This window comes from Lepus europaeus, chromosome 19, assembly GCF_033115175.1.
Source record: "Lepus europaeus isolate LE1 chromosome 19, mLepTim1.pri, whole genome shotgun sequence".
NCBI classification, from domain to species: domain Eukaryota; kingdom Metazoa; phylum Chordata; class Mammalia; order Lagomorpha; family Leporidae; genus Lepus; species Lepus europaeus.
In genome coordinates, this window is record NC_084845.1 from 70,824,755 (window position 1) to 70,842,583 (window position 17,829).

Genomic DNA, 17,829 nt, shown 5'->3' on the forward strand with positions numbered 1-17,829 from the left:
AGAAACAAGCAAGACGCGCAGGCGTGGCCAGGCTGAGGCCAGAGCACGACACCCCAGGGCAAGCGCTCAGCCTTCAGCAGGGCTCTCCACTGTGGCTGCACACCCAGCGTCCCAGCGCCCTCCCCCCGGCCCACAGCTCACGGCCCAGGGAACAGGGCTTCAGGGCTCAAGGAGCACCCCAAATACCCAAGGTGGGGGCGCGGCGGGCACAACCACACAAGGTCCCCGACGTTCAAAAGCCAACGGACGGAGCACACTTTCCCAAGAGGCTTGGCTGAGGTCAGAGCGCGAGTCCCGAGCCCTCCCCACCACCCAGCACTGGCGCTCACAGGCTGCCCACTGAGGAGGCTGGACCTGCTTTCTCCTGTACATGACAGCGCTTCCCCGACATCCCCACAGGGCACGGAGCCCACAAGCAGCTCAGAGAGGGGCTGGCGCAGCGGGGGAGGTCACCGCCTGCTATGCTGGTATCGCAGGTGCACCGCTCAAGTCCTGCTGCTCCTCTTCTGACCCAGCTCCCTGCTATGGCCTGGGAAAGCAGCAGAAGGTGGCCCAAGTCCTAGGGTCCCGCACCCGCGTGGGAGACCCAGCAGCCAGCTCAGGACTCCCGGCTTCAGCCTGGCCCAACCCCAGCCATTAAAGCCATCTGGGAATGAACCAGCGGATGGAAGACCTGTCTCTCCTCCTCTCTAACTCTGCCTTCCAAATCCCTTCCCTGTCAGCTGCAGGACGCTCCTACCATGCGCACGGACAAGCGGAACATTCCCCAACACGCCCCGGGCCGCTGGGCTCAGCTGCCAAGACCCCCGGGGGCTGGCTGCAGCTCCATCCCAGCTCCACAGCGAGCTCCGTGGAGACTGCTGTCCAGACCCGAGGGTGGGGGAGAGGAAGCTCCAAGCGCTGTCTGCCAGGCAGGCTCCGGTCAGCAGTGGACGATCGATTGTTCTGTTCTCGCCAAGTCAACCGTTCCCTCCCACAGGGCCGCAGAAGGACGCTCTGCTCGGCACCTGGGCGGGCAGCAGTGGCCCGGCAGTCCCAGGCACAACCTTCTAGGAAGCTGGCAAAGGACGTCCTGCCTAAGACGTCACCAGCCCCTTCCTCACAGCCTCAGCCCACCCCACGCTGCCTCGCTCCCGGCTCACACAGGGTCGGGACAGGCCTGCCACTCAACAGCTCACCTGCGCACCTGCTTCTCAAACAAGGCAGGCTCACCCCCAAAGCGTGCCCCACAGACCCAGGCACCTCTGTCCCCACGTTGGGAGTGTCCCCTCCCAGGGCCCCGTGGAACCAGCCATCTGACCGGAGTCTGACACGACCCCTCCCAGGGCCCCGTGGAACCAGCCATCTGACCAGGGTCTGACACGTCCCCTCCCAGGGCCCCGTGGAACCAGCTATCTGACCAGGGTCTGACACGTCCCCTCCCAGGGCCCCGTGGAACCAGCCATCTGACCGTGGTCTGACACGTCCCCTCCCAGGGCCCCGTGGAACCAGCCATCTGACCAGAGTCTGACACGACCCCTCCCAGGGCCCCGTTGAACCAGCTATCTGACCGGAGTCTGACACGACCCCTCCCAGGGCCCCGTGGAACCAGCTATCTGACCAGAGTCTGACACGACCCCTCCCAGGGCCCCGTGGAACCAGCCATCTGACCGGAGTCTGACACGACCCCTCCCAGGGCCCCGTGGAACCAGCCATCTGACCGGAGTCTGACACGACCCCTCCCAGGGCCCCGTGGAACCAGCTATCTGACCAGAGTCTGACACGACCCCTCCCAGGGCCCCGTGGAACCAGCCATCTGACCAGAGTCTGACACGACCCCTCCCAGGGCCCCGTGGAACCAGCTATCTGACCAGGGTCTGACACGACCCCTCCCAGGGCCCCGTGGAACCAGCCATCTGACCAGGGTCTGACACGACCCCTCCCAGGGCCCCGTGGAACCAGCTATCTGACCACAGTCTGACACGACCCCTCCCAGGGCCCCGTGGAACCAGCTATCTGACCAGGGTCTGACACGTCCCCTCCCAGGGCCCCGTGGAACCAGCTATCTGACCACAGTCTGACACGACCCCTCCCAGGGCCCCGTGGAACCAGCCATCTGACCGTGGTCTGACACGACCCCTCCCAGGGCCCCGTGGAACCAGCTATCTGACCAGGGTCTGACACGACCCCTCCCAGGGCCCGTGGAACCAGCTATCTGACCAGGGTCTGACACGTCCCCTCCCAGGGCCCCGTGGAACCAGCTATCTGACCGGGGTCTGACACGACCCCTCCCAGGGCCCCGTGGAACCAGCTATCTGACCAGGGTCTGACACGACCCCTCCCAGGGCCCCGTGGAACCAGCTATCTGACCAGGGTCTGACACGACCCCTCCCAGGGCCCCGTGGAACCAGCCATCTGACCAGGGTCTGACACGTCCCCTCCCAGGGCCCCGTGGAACCAGCTATCTGACCAGAGTCTGACACGACCCCTCCCAGGGCCCCGTGGAACCAGCTATCTGACCAGGGTCTGACACGACCCCTCCCAGGGCCCCGTGGAACCAGCTATCTGACCAGAGTCTGACACGTCCCCTCCCAGGGCCCCGTGGAACCAGCCATCTGACCGGAGTCTGACAGGACACTGCGAAAAACTTCAGAAACTAGTTGTATTCTCTGTGCCCTCAGTGGGTTTGGTTGGAAACTGGCAGAGTCTGCCCCAAACAGGCGGCACCAAAGCGTGGGCACGCCAACGGGCTGGAGTCAGCCCTTGTGAGCTACAGAGTGGATCCCGCACCACCTGAGGCTACAGCTTGGACTTGCAGAGCTCAGCTAGGGGGAACTTGGTTCTAGAATCTGCACACACAATCTTTACATCACATCGGCCATCAAAGTGGGATGGGGGAGGAAGGCTCAGATGTCACCAACTTCCACCTGACTCCAACAGAACGCTGGAGGGCGTCTACTCTGTCCCCCTCCCCAGGTGTCTACTCTGTCCCCCCCATCCACTCTGTGTCCTCCTGGGCATCCTCTGTCCCCCCCTGAGCACCTACTCTATCCCCCCATCTACTCTGTCCCCCTGGGCATCCACTCTGTCCCCCCATCTACTCTGTGTCCCCCTGGGCATCCTCTCTGTCCCCCCCCCAGGCATCCACTCTGTCCCCCCATCTACTCTGTCCCCTCCCCAGGCGTTTACTCTGTCCCCCCTCCAGGGTGTCTACTCTCCCCTCCCTGCATCCACTCTGTTCCCCCCCCCCCCCCAGCTGTCTACTCCCCACCCCCCGGCCACAGTGCAGATTTCTGTAGCAACTTCCTCGGCCAGGAGTACATGTGAACTGCACGTCGGCACGCAGACCCTGGACCCAGCCCCTGGGGCCGCAGCTCAGCCGGGGTCCCCGTCACAGGGAGCAGTGCCGCAGCCAGGAGGGGGACAGCACAGGGTGTGAGCTGGAGGCCCTCCCCGGCAGCCGCTCAGCCCCGCTGCGCAAGCCAAAGCCACAGGGGAGTACGTACGGCAGGTGTACACGTCTCTGTACTCCACGTGCCCGTAATCGGGGAGCAGTTTCATAAAACGTCCCGACCTCACGCGCGGGTTTATACCTGAACAGACACAGCGGGGAGAGCACAGGATGGCTGCATTTTTCACGACCGTGTTGGGGGTGTTCACACCACCCAGCACCCTCTCCCTCACCTACACGGCACGCCGGGAGGGGAGCTCGGGCCCAAGCTGACAACCCGGCGGGGAGGATGTTCACGGTGTCGCTTCCTTCTTACCGGGGGACTCGCAGCAGAAACGCGTGCCGGCAGCAAGCTCGGGGATCCCGGCCGGGCTCAGCCCGTCTCAGGCTGCACACTCGCAGCAGGCCCCAGGCCCGGCGGGGGGACAGGGCCCTGGGAGACCCTGGCCCCGCACAAGCCTGGCACTTCCCCTGTCTGCGTGGACTCAGTCAGACCTGGTCACCGCTGATCGGGTTGGCCACCTGTCCCGGCACTCCAGGGGCACACTCACAAGAACATGAACATGGAAACCGGGGCTGGCCTCAGGGCACAGCGGTGAAGCCACTGTCTGTGGTGCTGGCGTCCCACGGGGGCACCATGGGTGTCCCGGCTGCTCCACTTCCGCTCCAGCTCCCTGCTAACGTGCTGGGGAAGCACTGGATGATGGCCCAGGTGCGCCAACCCTGCGGGAGACCCAGATGAAAGTCCTGGCTCCAGCCCAGCCCATGCCTGGCCACTGTGGCTATCTGGGGAGTGAACCAGCGCACGGAAGATCTGACTCCGGTTGGAAAAAATGACTAAATGTAAGGGTACAAGAAAGGATGACAATGACGATCGAGGAGCCGGGGTGGTGGCACACATGACGACGACAATGACAATCGAGGAGCCGGGGTGGTGGCACACCTGCAAGGCCAGCATCCCACACTGCAGCGTCGGTTCCCTCCCTGCCCACCCACTTCCAATCCACGCAGCAGGCAATGGTCCAAGTGCTTGGGCCCCTACCACCCCCGTAGGAGAGCTTCTGGCCCTGGCCTTGGCCTGACCCAGACCAGCTATTGTGGCCATCTGGGGAATGAACCAACAGATGGAAAATGTCTCTCTCCCTCTTTTTCTCTCCCTTTCAAATAAATAAATAGATTCTTTTTTAAAAAAGAAATTGAAAAGAGAAATCCGTCTGGGCCAGTGCAGACTGGACAGCGCACTGTCCTCGCATCCCACAAACACCCCCAAGGCATCGAATCGGCAGTGGATGACCTCCGGGTGTCCCGAGGGCCTCCCTGCCACGCCCACTGCAGCCCCCCTGCACCCGTGCCCAGACGGGCGCTCCCACAGGTGTGTGCAAAACACACGGCACCTGGGCTGGCACTGGCACAACATCCCTGCCAGGCTGTGGCGGCTGGCGTCCACAACCCTCAAAGAGGAATCTGTCGCTGTCTTGCTCTGGGATGGCACGCGGGACAGCCCAGCGAGGGACAAGACCTGGGCCACGACGCCATGGCAGAAGCCTGGGGGCCCGTGGCCCCCCAAAGCCTCCGGCGGCTTCACCCCAGGAGACAGGAGCGGGACATACTCCTGGCACTGGGGCGAGACCGACTGGGAAGCCGGTGTGGGGCCCGGAGGCTGAGCGCTCGCTCAAAGTCCTGGGGACTTCGGGAAGCAAGGGAATCAGAGAATAGGAAGGAGGGAGGCCGAGGGGCCCTGCCTGCTCACAGACGAGCGCAGGAGGTGTGAGGCAGGGCTGCCTCTCTGGAAACAGACTCCGGGAAGGCACCGATCCCCACGGCCGTCCACACACCCTGCAGGCTGCAGGCCCCGGGCCGAGACACACAGTCTGGAAGCGCCGCCGGGCTTCTTCCCACACACTCCTGAGGCCTGGAGGTCCCCGGCGCCTGTGACAAGCGCCTTAGCCACCAAGGGCGGAGGGTGCGGTTAAAGACACACCCAGGCCAGGAAAAAGACAAGGCTGCCGCCCCGGCCTTCAGCGCGGCTGCTGCCAGTCCTGTACCTAACCCCTCCGCTGGCCACGCTATGTGCCTGACTCACCGCTGACGCCCCCTGCCCGGGGATGGAAACAGAGAGAGGAACTCACGCTTCGCATAGACGTCCCGACAAGACACGCCGGTGATCTCCAGCTTCCGCAAGTTCTCACAGACGCCGTACTCTGCAACGAGAAACAGGCGCCAAGGCTGTAAAGGAAGGCACCGAGCAGCAGAAACGCGTAGGCTGTGGCTGTGGCGGGCGGAGCGCGGCCTGGCCCTGCCACGCGGTGGCCTCCCATCGTGGAGCCCGCTGGACTTGTGCTCGGCCGCGGCCCTCGTCCAGCACCAAGGCCACCCCCCGCCTCGGCAGCGTGACCCTCGGTCTGTCCCCCCAGTGCACTCCAGCAGCCCCAGACACCGACCACAGAGGCCCCGGCAGTCTCACCGGCCTGGATGGAGACAGCGCCTGCTCCCACGGACATGAGCAGCGCAGGTGTCGGTTCCAGACGGCCGGAAAGGCCTCGTGAGACCCCAGCATGCCCTCTGCTACCAAGCCGACACGTGGCCCAGCTGGCTCTCCCACCTGCGTCCCCTCCCGGTGCCCCGGCTCCACAGCCAGCTCCCCTGCACATCGCAACACAAGCCCCGGGAGCGCTGGGTCAGGTCTCGGCTCTGGAAGGAAAGCTCTGCGGCCGACGCAGCCGTGTCACTGCAGCGCTGGCGCAGGCCGGCAGCTGCCCGGCGTGCGGGACAGGCACTCTGGGTGAGGGGATTACTGCCACTGGGGCCCTGCTTCTCACGGCGCTCCCGGCCTCCCGGCTGAACAGAGGCCCCAACGGAGCCGACAGCCACAGCAGCACAGCATGCTTTCTGCCGGAGCTCGGCCCAGGGTTCTCGGACCGCGGGCCCGCGACAGGGCATCTGAGCAAGGGGCGTTCTCAGCCTGGCAAGCTCCGGGAGGCTGCCCAGCGGCTCCACACCCGGGCGGCCCCGGCCGGAAGCCCAGCGGCTCCACACCCGGGCAGCGCCAGCCGGAAGCCATAGTCTGGTTCTTAAGAGAAGAGCCAGGACTGCAAGGACAGTGGCTGCCCCAGCGAGTCCTGGTGTGTGCTCTGGGCCAGAGCTGGTGTGCGTGAGCGTCCCAGTTTGGCCTGGCCACACTGCAAGCCCCACGTGGCTGGGGCTGCCATGGTGGATGGCACAGACCTAGACAGGACAACCAGCCACCCCCTGCGGCTCGCTCAGCTCACGGCAGCGGCAGACCCATCTCTCCTAATCACAAAGAACCCCCGAAAGCCAGACATCAATCTTGTAAAACCTAACAATGTGCAGCCACTCTTTGCACTCCAAAGAGAAACAAACACACAACGCACAATCCCCACTCTGGAGGCATCTGCCCCGGATCCTCCGAACATCCCGAGCCCGGCTCTCACTCCTCTCCCGCCGGGCCCCACACCTCACTAAGCACCAGGGGCGGACCTCGGAAGACTCAGTGGTGCTCCCTAAACAGAGTTCCGGTATCCTAGACGATGTTTTCCAATTTTTAAAACATGAAACGTTTGTAAGGTTTACTTGTTCATCTGAAAGGCAGAGTTAAACAGAGGGAGAGCGAGAGATTGAGAGAGAGAGACCTCCCCTCTGCTGGGTCACTCCCCAAATGGCCGCACTAGCCAGGGCCGGGCCAGGCTGAAGCCAGGAGCCTGGAGCTCCATCTGGGGCTCCCACATGAGTGGAGGGGCCCGAGTGTCGGACCCTCGCCAGCGAGGGTCCAACACAGTCACGACACGGTCACTGTTCATCGGTTCTCAAGGAACTTTCACTTGTGGGGGCAGAAGGAAAGTGGGGAGAGGAGAAAAGAAAGGAGAGGACGGCCATGGCGGCAGCGGCGGCCCCGCGCCCAGATCCCAGTGCCCTTCTATACCCCAAGTCCCGTGGAGCATGTGCTCCGCAGCCAATAGCGGCTCAGGTCGAAGGTTCATCTGTTTCACCTGGTTCCTCCTAGTTGTTCATGCAGAGTCCATTCTGTTTCATCTGTTTCACCCGGTTGTTTTCGTAGGCCTTGTGGTCGACCGATTGCTGTAAACCATGTAGAGGAGGTTCCCACAGGTGGCCAGCCTGCGGCTCCCCACACCCGAGTACCTGAGCTTTTTTTGGCGCACCCGCAGGGAGCTGGACGGGAACAGGCGCGTCCCTGGGAGGCTGGCGTCACCACCAGCGGCTGCACCTGCTGTGCCACACACCGGCCCCAGGAACTTCCATCAGCAAACCCTTGAGCCGGACGCCAGCAGCAAGGCAGCGGCAGAGCTGCCCCAGGTGGGCCGGGGCCGCTCCCTCCCCAGCTCCAGGCCAAGCCCCTGTGCTGGGCTCCCCGAGGGAGCCTGTGGCCACTGGACAGGGCCCTCGGCACCGGGGTGCATGCTAACAGCACCAGAAACCACAGAGAGAGTGACGAGAGCTGAATGCGCTTTTTAAAAAATACTGCTGTATTTATTGGAAAGGCAGAGTCCCAGAGAGAGACAGACAGAGAGGGAAAGACAGAGACACTGGTTCACTCCCCAAATGGCTGCAATGGCCAGGGCTGGGCCAGGCAGAAGCCAGGAGCCAGGAGCTTCTTCCAGGACCCTCATGTGGGTGCAGGGGCCCAAGGACCTGGGGCAGCCTCCACTGCTTTCCCAGGCCATTAGCAGGGAGCTGAAACAGAAGTGGAGCAGCCGGGACTTGAACCGGCGCCCATGTGGGATGCTGGCACTGCGGGCAGCTTTCCCCGCTAGGCCACAGCACCAGCCCCTGAATGCATGTTCAAACAGGGCAGAACTGGCACTCAATAATAATCAGTTTCCAGGGGTCAACTTTACCAAACACGGGAAGGAAAAACACTGTTTTAGGACAGGTTAAATCGACTAACTAGAAACGGGAAGTTACGTTTGAGAAATTACCTGTGCATCGTGTTCGCGTGGAAAAGCTGAACTGGGCATCTGCTTGAAGGCCTTACTTAATAACTTCATTGATAATTCTATCACCAGGCCCACGGGTGGGGGCTTGTCCTCTCCACAAACGGGCCCCGGGTTAAGGACGGGGAACAGAGCAGGCGAAGTCCCGGGCCTGCCGTGAGCCGGCATCCAGGCCCCTGCACACGGCACAGGTAGAGTGAGCACCGCAGCCCCCTTCATGGCTCCCTGGGCCTCCCTCCCGGTGAGCTGGGACGCACGACGTCCGCCGGCCACAAAAGCCACGGGAGGCCTGGGAGGAACCTCTAGTGGCAATCTGTCACACCACAGTGCCGGCGCTCTGGGAGCTTCCTCCAGAGGTCAGCTGGGGGGAGAGCTCTCGGGGGTCAGAGGGCAGGGATGGAAACACAGACGGTCTCAGAGGGGAACGCCCTTTGCTGCACTGTCAAGTGCTACGGGGCGATCACAGCGACGAGGGGAGCACACTTGGAACCACGGTGAGACTCGGTGTGCGTTACAGGTCCCTGGAGCAACGGTGCCGTCCACCTGTAAACTCCACCCGGACAACGCCAGGAGCAGAAGGCGCGCAGGTGCGAAGGGCAGGAGGAGGGCGCCGTGCTGAGAGCGCGAGGCAGGGGAAGGCAGCAGGGCCACCACGCTGGAGCCGCGCCACCCGCTCCCAGGCACAACGCCTGCACGGCCTGGTACACACAGCCTGTCCTTCCAGGCGATGGCCACAGTCAGCCAAGGAGGACAGGCTGCAGAGTACAGCACCACGTGGGCCACAGCCAAGCCCAGGGCTCCTTGTGGAGGCCATCGGGTCCAAGCGCAGGAGCTCATCACGAGAGCCGTCCTGCCTCAGCTCGGGGCCGCTCCGGACACCCCGGCAGGCACGGTAGTGGGGGCTTCTACGCCCACTGACTCCGCTGATCCCACCCAGTTCTGGAGGTCCACGGAGCAAAGTGGCAACTCCCCAGTGCCCAGAACCTAGTGCTGACCCAGAGGCTGGGGACGCTAACTGCTCAGCCGTTAGGCCGAGGGAGATGTCACTCCAGGGCACAGCCCTCGGTGACAAAGTGCCAACAATCAGATGTGACACGTCACAGCTGGCTCAGAGCGAAATCTGACCACCAGTATCAAATTGACTTTACCTCTGCAGACTAAACACAAGAAGCTCTCACCAAGCAGACAACACACAAAGTGTGACAACAGCCACACGGGCCACAGCGGCTGAGCCACAGGGCCGAGCCGTGCAGAGGCTCAGCAGCCGCGTGTGCCAAGTTCGTGCCATGAGACGCACACGGTGACCCAGCCCGGAGAGCTCACTTCCCAGCATGTGGCCTGCAAGGGACGCACCGAAGGCCACACCTGAAAACCGCCCCAAGCCGGAGCCTTCGGTCACCAAGGACTGAACAGTGCTTTTCACTTTGATTGTTGTCTTTTTCACGAACCATCAGAGTCAGTTTAGAGACAGGGTGAGAAAACTGCCCCCTTTAACTCAGGAATGCAACTGCTCCTGCAGGGGCTCCAAGCCGGGAGCAAGGGGAGAGCGAACTCCAGTCTGCGGCCAGGGCGGGGCTTGCGCTGGGAGGGGAAGAGTGGGAGACTGGGCGGAGCCTGGCAGCCAGGCCCAGGGTCAGGGCTGACCGTGCGGCTAGAGCAGCTCTGAGCTGGTACGAGGCCAAGAGAGGCTACGGCCACCGAGGTGTGTGCCGGCGCTGCCTTCCACACAGCTGCACCCAGAAGTGAGCGCCAGACCATCTGTGTCACTCTGGGCACAGATCACCATCTCCCAGGTGAGAGTCTGACAGCACTGCGCCAACACGCTGGGTGTGAGTGGAGGTGGCCCAGCTGACCAGGTCTCAGGCCCTCCCCCCAGCAGGGCACCTGGGAACCGCGCGGGACGCAGGCAAGGCTGGACGCCCCCGGCGCTGCCCCGCTCCAGCAGAGCCGAGGGGCTGCACAAGGACCGCCCTCCCACGGCCTTCCCACGGCCCTCCCCTGTTCAGCGGCTCTCCAAGGCTGCCCCTGCTTCTCTGTGCAAACGACCCACGTCAAAACTACAGCAGGAAGGCCCAGGTGCTTCGCTGGCCTTGCGTGTGGCGTGGGCGCCGGCAGTGCTGCCTCCTGGCAGAGCCGTCTGATCCGGCAGGCCAGCCGCGCCCAGGCTGGTGCCTACGGTTAGATAAGACCTCAGCCCTAGCCACACCCATTTGCTCCGCCCTTCTTATCTACCTGAAGTCAAAGCCAGCCTGGCCTGAAGCCTCAGCAGCTTCTCTCCACTCAGAAGGCTGACGACCAGGTGGGCGTAGCGGGTAAAGCCGCCACCTGCAGCGCCAGCCTCCGATCCAGCTCCCTGCTAATGCACCTGGGAAAGCGGCAGAGGACGGCACAAGTGTTGGGCCCCTGCACCCACGTAGGAGACCTGGAAGCAGCTCCTGGCTCCTGGCTTTGGCCTGAGCCCAGCCCTGGCCGTTGTGATAATCTGGGGAATGAACCAGTGGATGGAAGACCTCTCCCTCTCTAACTCTCCCCTTCAAGTAAAAAAAAAAAAAAATTGTTAAAACAAAAAAAGTGTCATTTTTCCTTCAAGGCATACTCTCACCTGAGACAAATGGTGTACCCCTGGCCGGCGCCGTGGCTCAACAGGCTCAACAGGCTAATCCTCCGCCTTGCGGCGCCGGCACACCGGGTTCTAGTCCCAGTTGCCCCTCTTCCAGTCCAGCTCTCTACTGTGGCCCAGGAGGGCAGTGGAGGATGGCCCAAGTGCTTGGGCCCTGCACCCCATGGGAGACCAGGAGAAACACCTGGCTCCTGGCTTCGGATCAGCGTGGTGCGCCGGCCGCAGCGGCCATTGGAGGGTGAACCAACAGCAAAGGAAGACCTTTCTCTCTGTCTCTCTCTATCACTATCCACTCTGCCTGTCAAAAAATAAAAAGAAAAGAAAAGAAACGGTGTACCCCTTTTATCAACTGCTGGGGATTCTGAATGACTCCACAGCCCAAGGCCCTTCAGTCTCCACACGGCACCGTCAGCTGGTGCTGCTGGTGTGACACCGGTGATCAGCTACACAGCCCGATGCACCGTCCACAAAATGCCATTAAAAGCTAGAGGGGGTGGGCGTGTGGTGCTGGGGGTTCAGCTGCCCCCTGGGACGGCACATCCCAACCCGAGCGCCTGGCTCAGTCCTGCCTACTCGCCTTCACACCCAGCTCCCTGCTCGTACAGCCCGGGCACAGGTGGCAGCCCGGGCTCTGGGTTCCTGCCTCCCACGTGAGACCCAGCTGGTCTCCGCCTGACCCAGCCCTGCCTACTGCAGATGGAAGAAACCTACCCCCCTCTCTCTGCCTTTCAAGTAGATGAAAGTAATATTTTTTTTAAAAATCAAAAGAAAAGCAAAATTATCCTATAGTGCTAACAAATACAGAAATCCTTAGTGAGTTTTTCCTAGTTTTCCCAGGTCATAATAAAACACACCAGAGCAGCTCACGGCCACTCTGATCCAACTGTTCCACCAAAAAATGTTCGGTATTTTCCACATGATGGAAAATTTTTTTTAAGATTTATTTATTTACTTATTTGAAAAGTCAGATTGAGAGAGAGAGAGAGAGAGGAAGAGACAGAGAGACAGGGAGAGACACAGAGAGTCACTCCCCAAATGGCCACAACGGCTGGGGCTGGGCCAGGCAGACGCCAGGAGCTTCTTCCAGGTCACCCACGTGGGTGCAGGGGCCCAGCACCTGAGCCGACCCCCACTGCTTTCCCAGGGGCGTTAGCAGGGACCAGAGGGACTCAGCCCAGCGCCCAGGTGGGACGCCAGCGCTGCAGGCAGCAGCTTAACTGGTTACACCACAAGTCCTTTTTTTTAAGCAGCGGCTAAGAACAATTCCACATCCTCCTATTGTGTAAGCCTTCCCATAAGTCATGAGGGGAACTGGCCAGCAGGCAGGCACCTCCCTCCCAGGAAATCCGAGCGCGACCTCCCCCCTTCCACACGGCCTTCCCCACCCAAGCTGACCTAAAGCTAGCAGGCATCTCTGCTCTTTTTTCCCTAAGATTTACGGATTCATCTCAGAGGCAGAGCGACATCATCCGCGGCCGCTGCTTCCCGGAGCACACGGTGACAGGGAGCTGGACTGGCAGCAGGGGAGCTGGACTGGCACTCAGATACGGGACGCCGGCATCACCAGCAGTGGCTCAGCCCCCGATCCACACCGGTCCCTCGGCTGCTTTTTACGTCACAGATCAACACTGCAAGATGCCTATTCAAGTTTCCTTCCTAATTTTTTTTTTTAAACTTTCCTTTTTATGTGAAAGGCCAAAGAGGGACACTCAGCCCGCTGGTGTCCTCCCAGAATGCCCACAACAAGCAGGTCTGGGCCTGGCTGAAGCCAGGTGCCCGGGTGGCAGGGGCGCGGCTCCCTGGGTCATCACCCTCTGAGGGTACACTTTCCCAGGAAACCAGATCTGGAGTGGAGGAACTGGAACTGGAACCTCACTTCAACAGCGGACGTGGGCATGCCAAGCGGGGACCCCACTGCCCCCCAGAGCCTGCCCCAGTTCCTCTTCATCTTGTACATCACTCACAAAATTCGTTCCGGAAGGTGTCTACTCCGAAGGTGCAGCTAAGCAACAAACACTGGGGAGGGGAGGGAGAGGGGTGAGCGGAGAACGGCAGGGGGTTCCTCAAACAAAGAACTCAAATTCCTGGGGCCGCCTGCAGTGCCTGCATCCCATGTGGGTGCCTGTCCATGTCCCGGCTGCTCCACTTCTGACCCGGCTCCCTGCTAATGGCCTGGGAAAGCAGCAGAGGACGGCCCAAGTGCCCGGGCCCTGCACCCGCATGGGAGACCCCCGAGAAGAAGCTCCTGGCTTCTGCCTGGCCCAGTTCTGGCCACTGCAACCATTTGGGGAGTAAACCAGAGCACGGAAGATCTCTTTCTTTCTCTCTGTCTCCGCCTCTCACTCTCCCTCTCTGCAGCTCTGCTTTTCAAATAAATAAATAAATCTTAAAAAAAAAAAAAAACCTCCCACGTGACCCCACGATTCTGAGTGCACCCAGGATAACTGAACACAAGCTCCCAAGGACGACTGAGCCTTCCCCTGGTCACAGCGGCCAGAAGTGCGGACAAACGCGGAAGCAGACGCGGACGTCCACGGTGCAATACCGGGCAGCCTTGAAAAGGAGGGAGGGGCCGGCGCTCTGCTGCAGCAGGTAGAGCCGGCATCCCATGTGGGCACTGGTTCGAGTCCCAGCTGCTCTACCTTTGATCCAGCTCTCTGCTGTGGCCTGGAAAAGCAGTAGAAGATGACCCAACTGCTTGGGCCCCTGCACCCACGTGGGAGACCCGGAAGAAGCTCCTGGCTCCTGGCTCCTGGCTTGACTGGCCCAGCTCCAGCCACTGCAGTCATTCAGGGAGTGAACCAGTGGACAGAAGACCTCTGCGCCTCTCTCTCTCTCTCTCTCTCTCTGCCTCCCTCTCTGTAACTCTGCCTTTCAAATAAATAAATAAAACAAAATAAAATGGAAGGGGCGTGCCGGCAGGATGAGGGGGAGGTGAGGACAGGCTGGGGACGGCTGTGGGGAGCGCTGCGCCAGTGTGGACGGCATGTGCTACTCCCACTGAGCGCAGCACAGGGACAACCCCAGCCCTGCCCCTCAGGCCCTGAGCAGCACCTCTCAGCGGCTGCAGGAAATGCCTGCAGCTTCTCCACCTTGGAGAAGAGCTGGGAAACCCTGTGCAGCCAGGAACGGCCGGCGTGAGCTTCCCTCGGGCAGCGCTGTGCCAGAGAGCCGGGCCCGCCTGAGCTTCCTCTGCAGCTCGGCACCGCGGCCCCTGGGGCGCCCCCACCTGCGCTGTCCGAGCACCACCTCACCCAGACCTCCTCTGAGCCCTCAGACACTCAGTGCTGGCAGGCAGGCCCGGGTGCGGCCCCGGCTAATGGTGTCATCACCACCCGGGAGGGCACTGCAGCCCCTCTACGAGGAGGTCCAGGTCCGTCCAGGGTCCGTGTGCCCGTCCCAGGTCCTCAGACACATCATGTAACCACTGCTCAGACACGGACACGGGGACCGGCCGGGCTTCCAAGCAGCCATCGGCCGCCCTGGCACGTCACCAGGGCCGGCCCCCTGGATACGGTAGAGGAGACCCTCACTCGTCACTCGCTGAAGCCAGCTCCCAAAGGATGTTCCTGCAGCCGCCTGCTGCTTCTCCAGGAGGACCAGGGTGCTCAGCCCGGCCGTGCCCAAGAGCCGCCTGCAGAAGCCTGGCACGGACCACCCAGTCTGTGGGCAGCCGGGTGCTGGCAGGCGCTGCTCCGGCAGCCTTCACCCATCCACAGGCTCCCCAAGTGTCCTTTCACCAGAATCCCAGACGCCCCCAAGCCACGAAAACCAGCGACCTGCCCGCTCCGCCGCCCCCCGCGTCAGCCGCATTTCTCCCGTGGCCGACCAGCCCGTCGGAGACCAGCGACAGCAACTGCTCGGACACGTGAGGCCCAAATTAAACACGGGGCCTCCAATTCCCCACGTTCACTAAGGATCAGGCGTCCCAGGAAGAGCCGTGCGAGTTCTGACGCGCACATTGTACAGATGCCGCCACAGCGAGGGCAGGGCCGCTGAGGGCAAACAGGAGTTCACGCGCTGCTGTGGGCAGGCAGAAGCCGAGTCACCCTGGCCAAGGTCTGCCTCCTGCTGTCCGCCTGTCTGCACCCTGCAAGTTATAATTAGCACGGGCCTGGGGCAGAGGCACGAGGCATCTTGTAAACAAACAGTCACCCTCCCGGGGCTCCCGACTCAGCAGGGAGGCGGTGACCAGGCGACAAAACACCCGCCTGCCCGGGCACAGAGACCGATGACTTACAGCCCCACACGAGCAATGCGGGAGGCCGGCGGCCAAGGGAGTGACGCATCAAAACGGTGCCCTCCCTCACCCCACGCGCCCGACGCGGCGTCTGCCTGCTCCCCAGACCTGCCAGTCGGGGGGGGCTTGCTCTCGCCTGCCCCGAGAACACTGCACCCCACGGTGTGAGCCGAGCCGTCCACGCTCCACGCTGTGGGGCCAGCAAGGCCGAGGGCCTGCGAATTCTGAGCCTCTCACCAAACAGGAAAACAGCGTCCTGTGAGGGGTCCAGAGTGTGCCTCCACCCCGGCACACGTGAACCTGGACAGTGTGCACCCCTGGAGCCGACCAGGCCCCAGCCTCCCCAGCATTAGAACCCGAGCATCAGTGCTGTTCCCACTCCCACAGAAACAGAGAGAGATCTTCCACCCACCGCTCCACCCCCAAAGGGCTGCCACAGCCAGGGCTCGGCCAGGCTGAAGCCGGGAGCCAGGAACTCCACGCAGGTCTCCCGGGGGGGGGGGGGGCTCCAGCACCTGGCCATCACCTGCTGCCTCCTGGGTGCACCAGCAGGGAGCTAGACAGGAAGCGGAGCAGCCGGGCTGGACCAGCACGTCCACACGGACACATGGGAGGCAGCACTCCGGGCTCAGCCTGCACCCCTACTCCCGTGTCTGTGGCCGGCTTTTCTCTTCTGGAGAAAGCAGTGATTAGAGACAGAGAGCAAACATTAAACACCGAGGAGTAAACACATATCACGTGTTTTTTTTAAGATGTATTTATTTGAAAGAGTTACAGAGAAGGAGAGGCAGAGGCAAAGAGAGGGAGAAGGAGAGATCTTCCACCCACTGGTTCACTCCCCAGATGGCCACAGCGCCAGGGCTGGGCCAGACCAAAGCCAGGAGCCTGGAGCTTCATGTGGGTCTCCCACGTGGGTGCAGGGGCCCAAGCATGTGGGCCATCTTCTGCTGCTTTCCCAGGCCACTAGCAGGGAGCTGGATCAGAAGTGGAGCTACAAACCAGCGCCCATATGGGATGCCGGCGCTACAGGCTGCGGCTTTACCTGCTCCGTCACAGCGCCGGCCCCACCAATCATTCTGACTTGTCGCAACACACTAACAACGGAGCCACCCCCTCACTGCTACCAGGACACTGGACTGGCCAGCCCAAGCCCAGCCTCCTGCTGGCCAAGGCTGGGGGGACCAGTGCTGGTTTTCACCTAAATCAACTTCACTTCGGCCTTATCAGTATCCTCCAAAAACAAAAGTCAGGTTCAGAAAAGATGAAGTCCCGGGGCTCAGAGAAGTGAGCGCAAACCTGCCTGGTGCCCAGCACGGCGACAAGTCTCCGACCACGGCCGCTGTGGGTCTGAGCCGCCTGTCAGGCCATGCTGGGTCGCCGCCCTCCCTGACCTGAGGAAGTGGGGTGAAGCCTGCCAGGGGGGCCGGCGCTGTGGCGTAGCGGGTCAGTGCCGGCATCCCATACAGGTGCCGGTTCAAGTCCTGGCTACTCTTCTTCCGATCCAGCTCTCTGCTGTGGCCTGGGAAGGCAGTGGAAGATGGCCCAAGTCCTTGGGCCCCTGCACCCACGTGGAAGACCCAGAAGAAGCTCCTGGCTCCTGGCTTTGGAACAGCCCAGCCCCAGTCACTGTGGCCATTTGGGGAGTGAACCAGCGGATGGAAGACCCCCTCTCCCCCACCTCTCTGTAACTCTGCCTTTCAAGATAAATAAACAAATCTTTTTTTTAATATTTATTTATTTTTTGGAAGTCAGAGTTACACAAGAAGGAGACGCGACGGGGGAGCGAGGGGAAGGGGTCCTCCATCCGCTGGTTCACTCCCCAGATGGCCACAATGGCTGGAGCTACATCGATCTGACGCCAGGAGCCAGGAGCTTCTTCTGGTTCTCAACATAGGTGCAAGCCCCCAAGCACTTGGGCCATCTTCCACTTGTAGAGCAACCGGGTCTCGAATCAGTGCCCATATGGGATGCCTGCACTGCAGGTGGCGGCTTTACCCGCTGTGCCACAGCACCGCCCCCAATAAACAAACCTAAAAAAAAAAAAGCTGCCAGGACGAACGCGCACTCAGGCTCACTCGGGACCCAGCTGTGTACCCGTTCGTGCCCTGGGGATGACAAACGATTGCTTAAGCACAAATGTTTCATTCAGTAACTTTCATTACAGTTGAAAGTGTTGCAAAATTCACTATAAATTAAAATTGAATACGGACCCTGAGAAAATATTTTACAATCTATTGAAATACCGGCAGACTGTACAAACAAAACACACAAGGGAAAAGTATGAAGAAAAGCACAAGGTTAAAGATAAGCAGTCACAGAAACCCTGAAGACCAACAAACACACGCGTCAAACGCGCACGCTCACCAGGCATCAGGACAAAAGGAGGAAGATGACGGTGCTGCCCCCACTCTGGTCCAACTGTCAGAGGGACCATCCGTCAGAACTTAGCGGACCCAGGACCCCCTGGGACAGCGAACGCGCTGGATCGCCACGGCGGCAACTTGGTGACCACGCACCTGACCGCCTAGGGGCCACCCTGTCGCCCACACACGTCCTGCGGTCAGGTGTG

At 61.6% G+C, this 17,829-nt stretch overlaps 1 protein-coding gene across 2 annotated transcripts in view; it reads right to left on the reverse strand.

Annotated features, from left to right (window-relative positions):
- The window catches only part of FBXO31 (F-box protein 31), a 51,192-nt gene that overhangs the window by 30,713 nt on the left and 2,650 nt on the right, over window positions 1-17,829 (reverse strand). The window contains exons 2-3 of one of the 2 annotated variants that reach the window (XM_062176967.1): window positions 5,560-5,631; window positions 3,486-3,572 (exon numbers count right to left, since the gene is read on the reverse strand). In XM_062176967.1, coding sequence (XP_062032951.1) covers window positions 3,486-3,572; window positions 5,560-5,631 — 159 coding nt within the window. The remainder of the gene's footprint in view (window positions 1-3,485; window positions 3,573-5,559; window positions 5,632-17,829) is intronic. The other variant, XM_062176968.1, reaches the window with a different exon arrangement.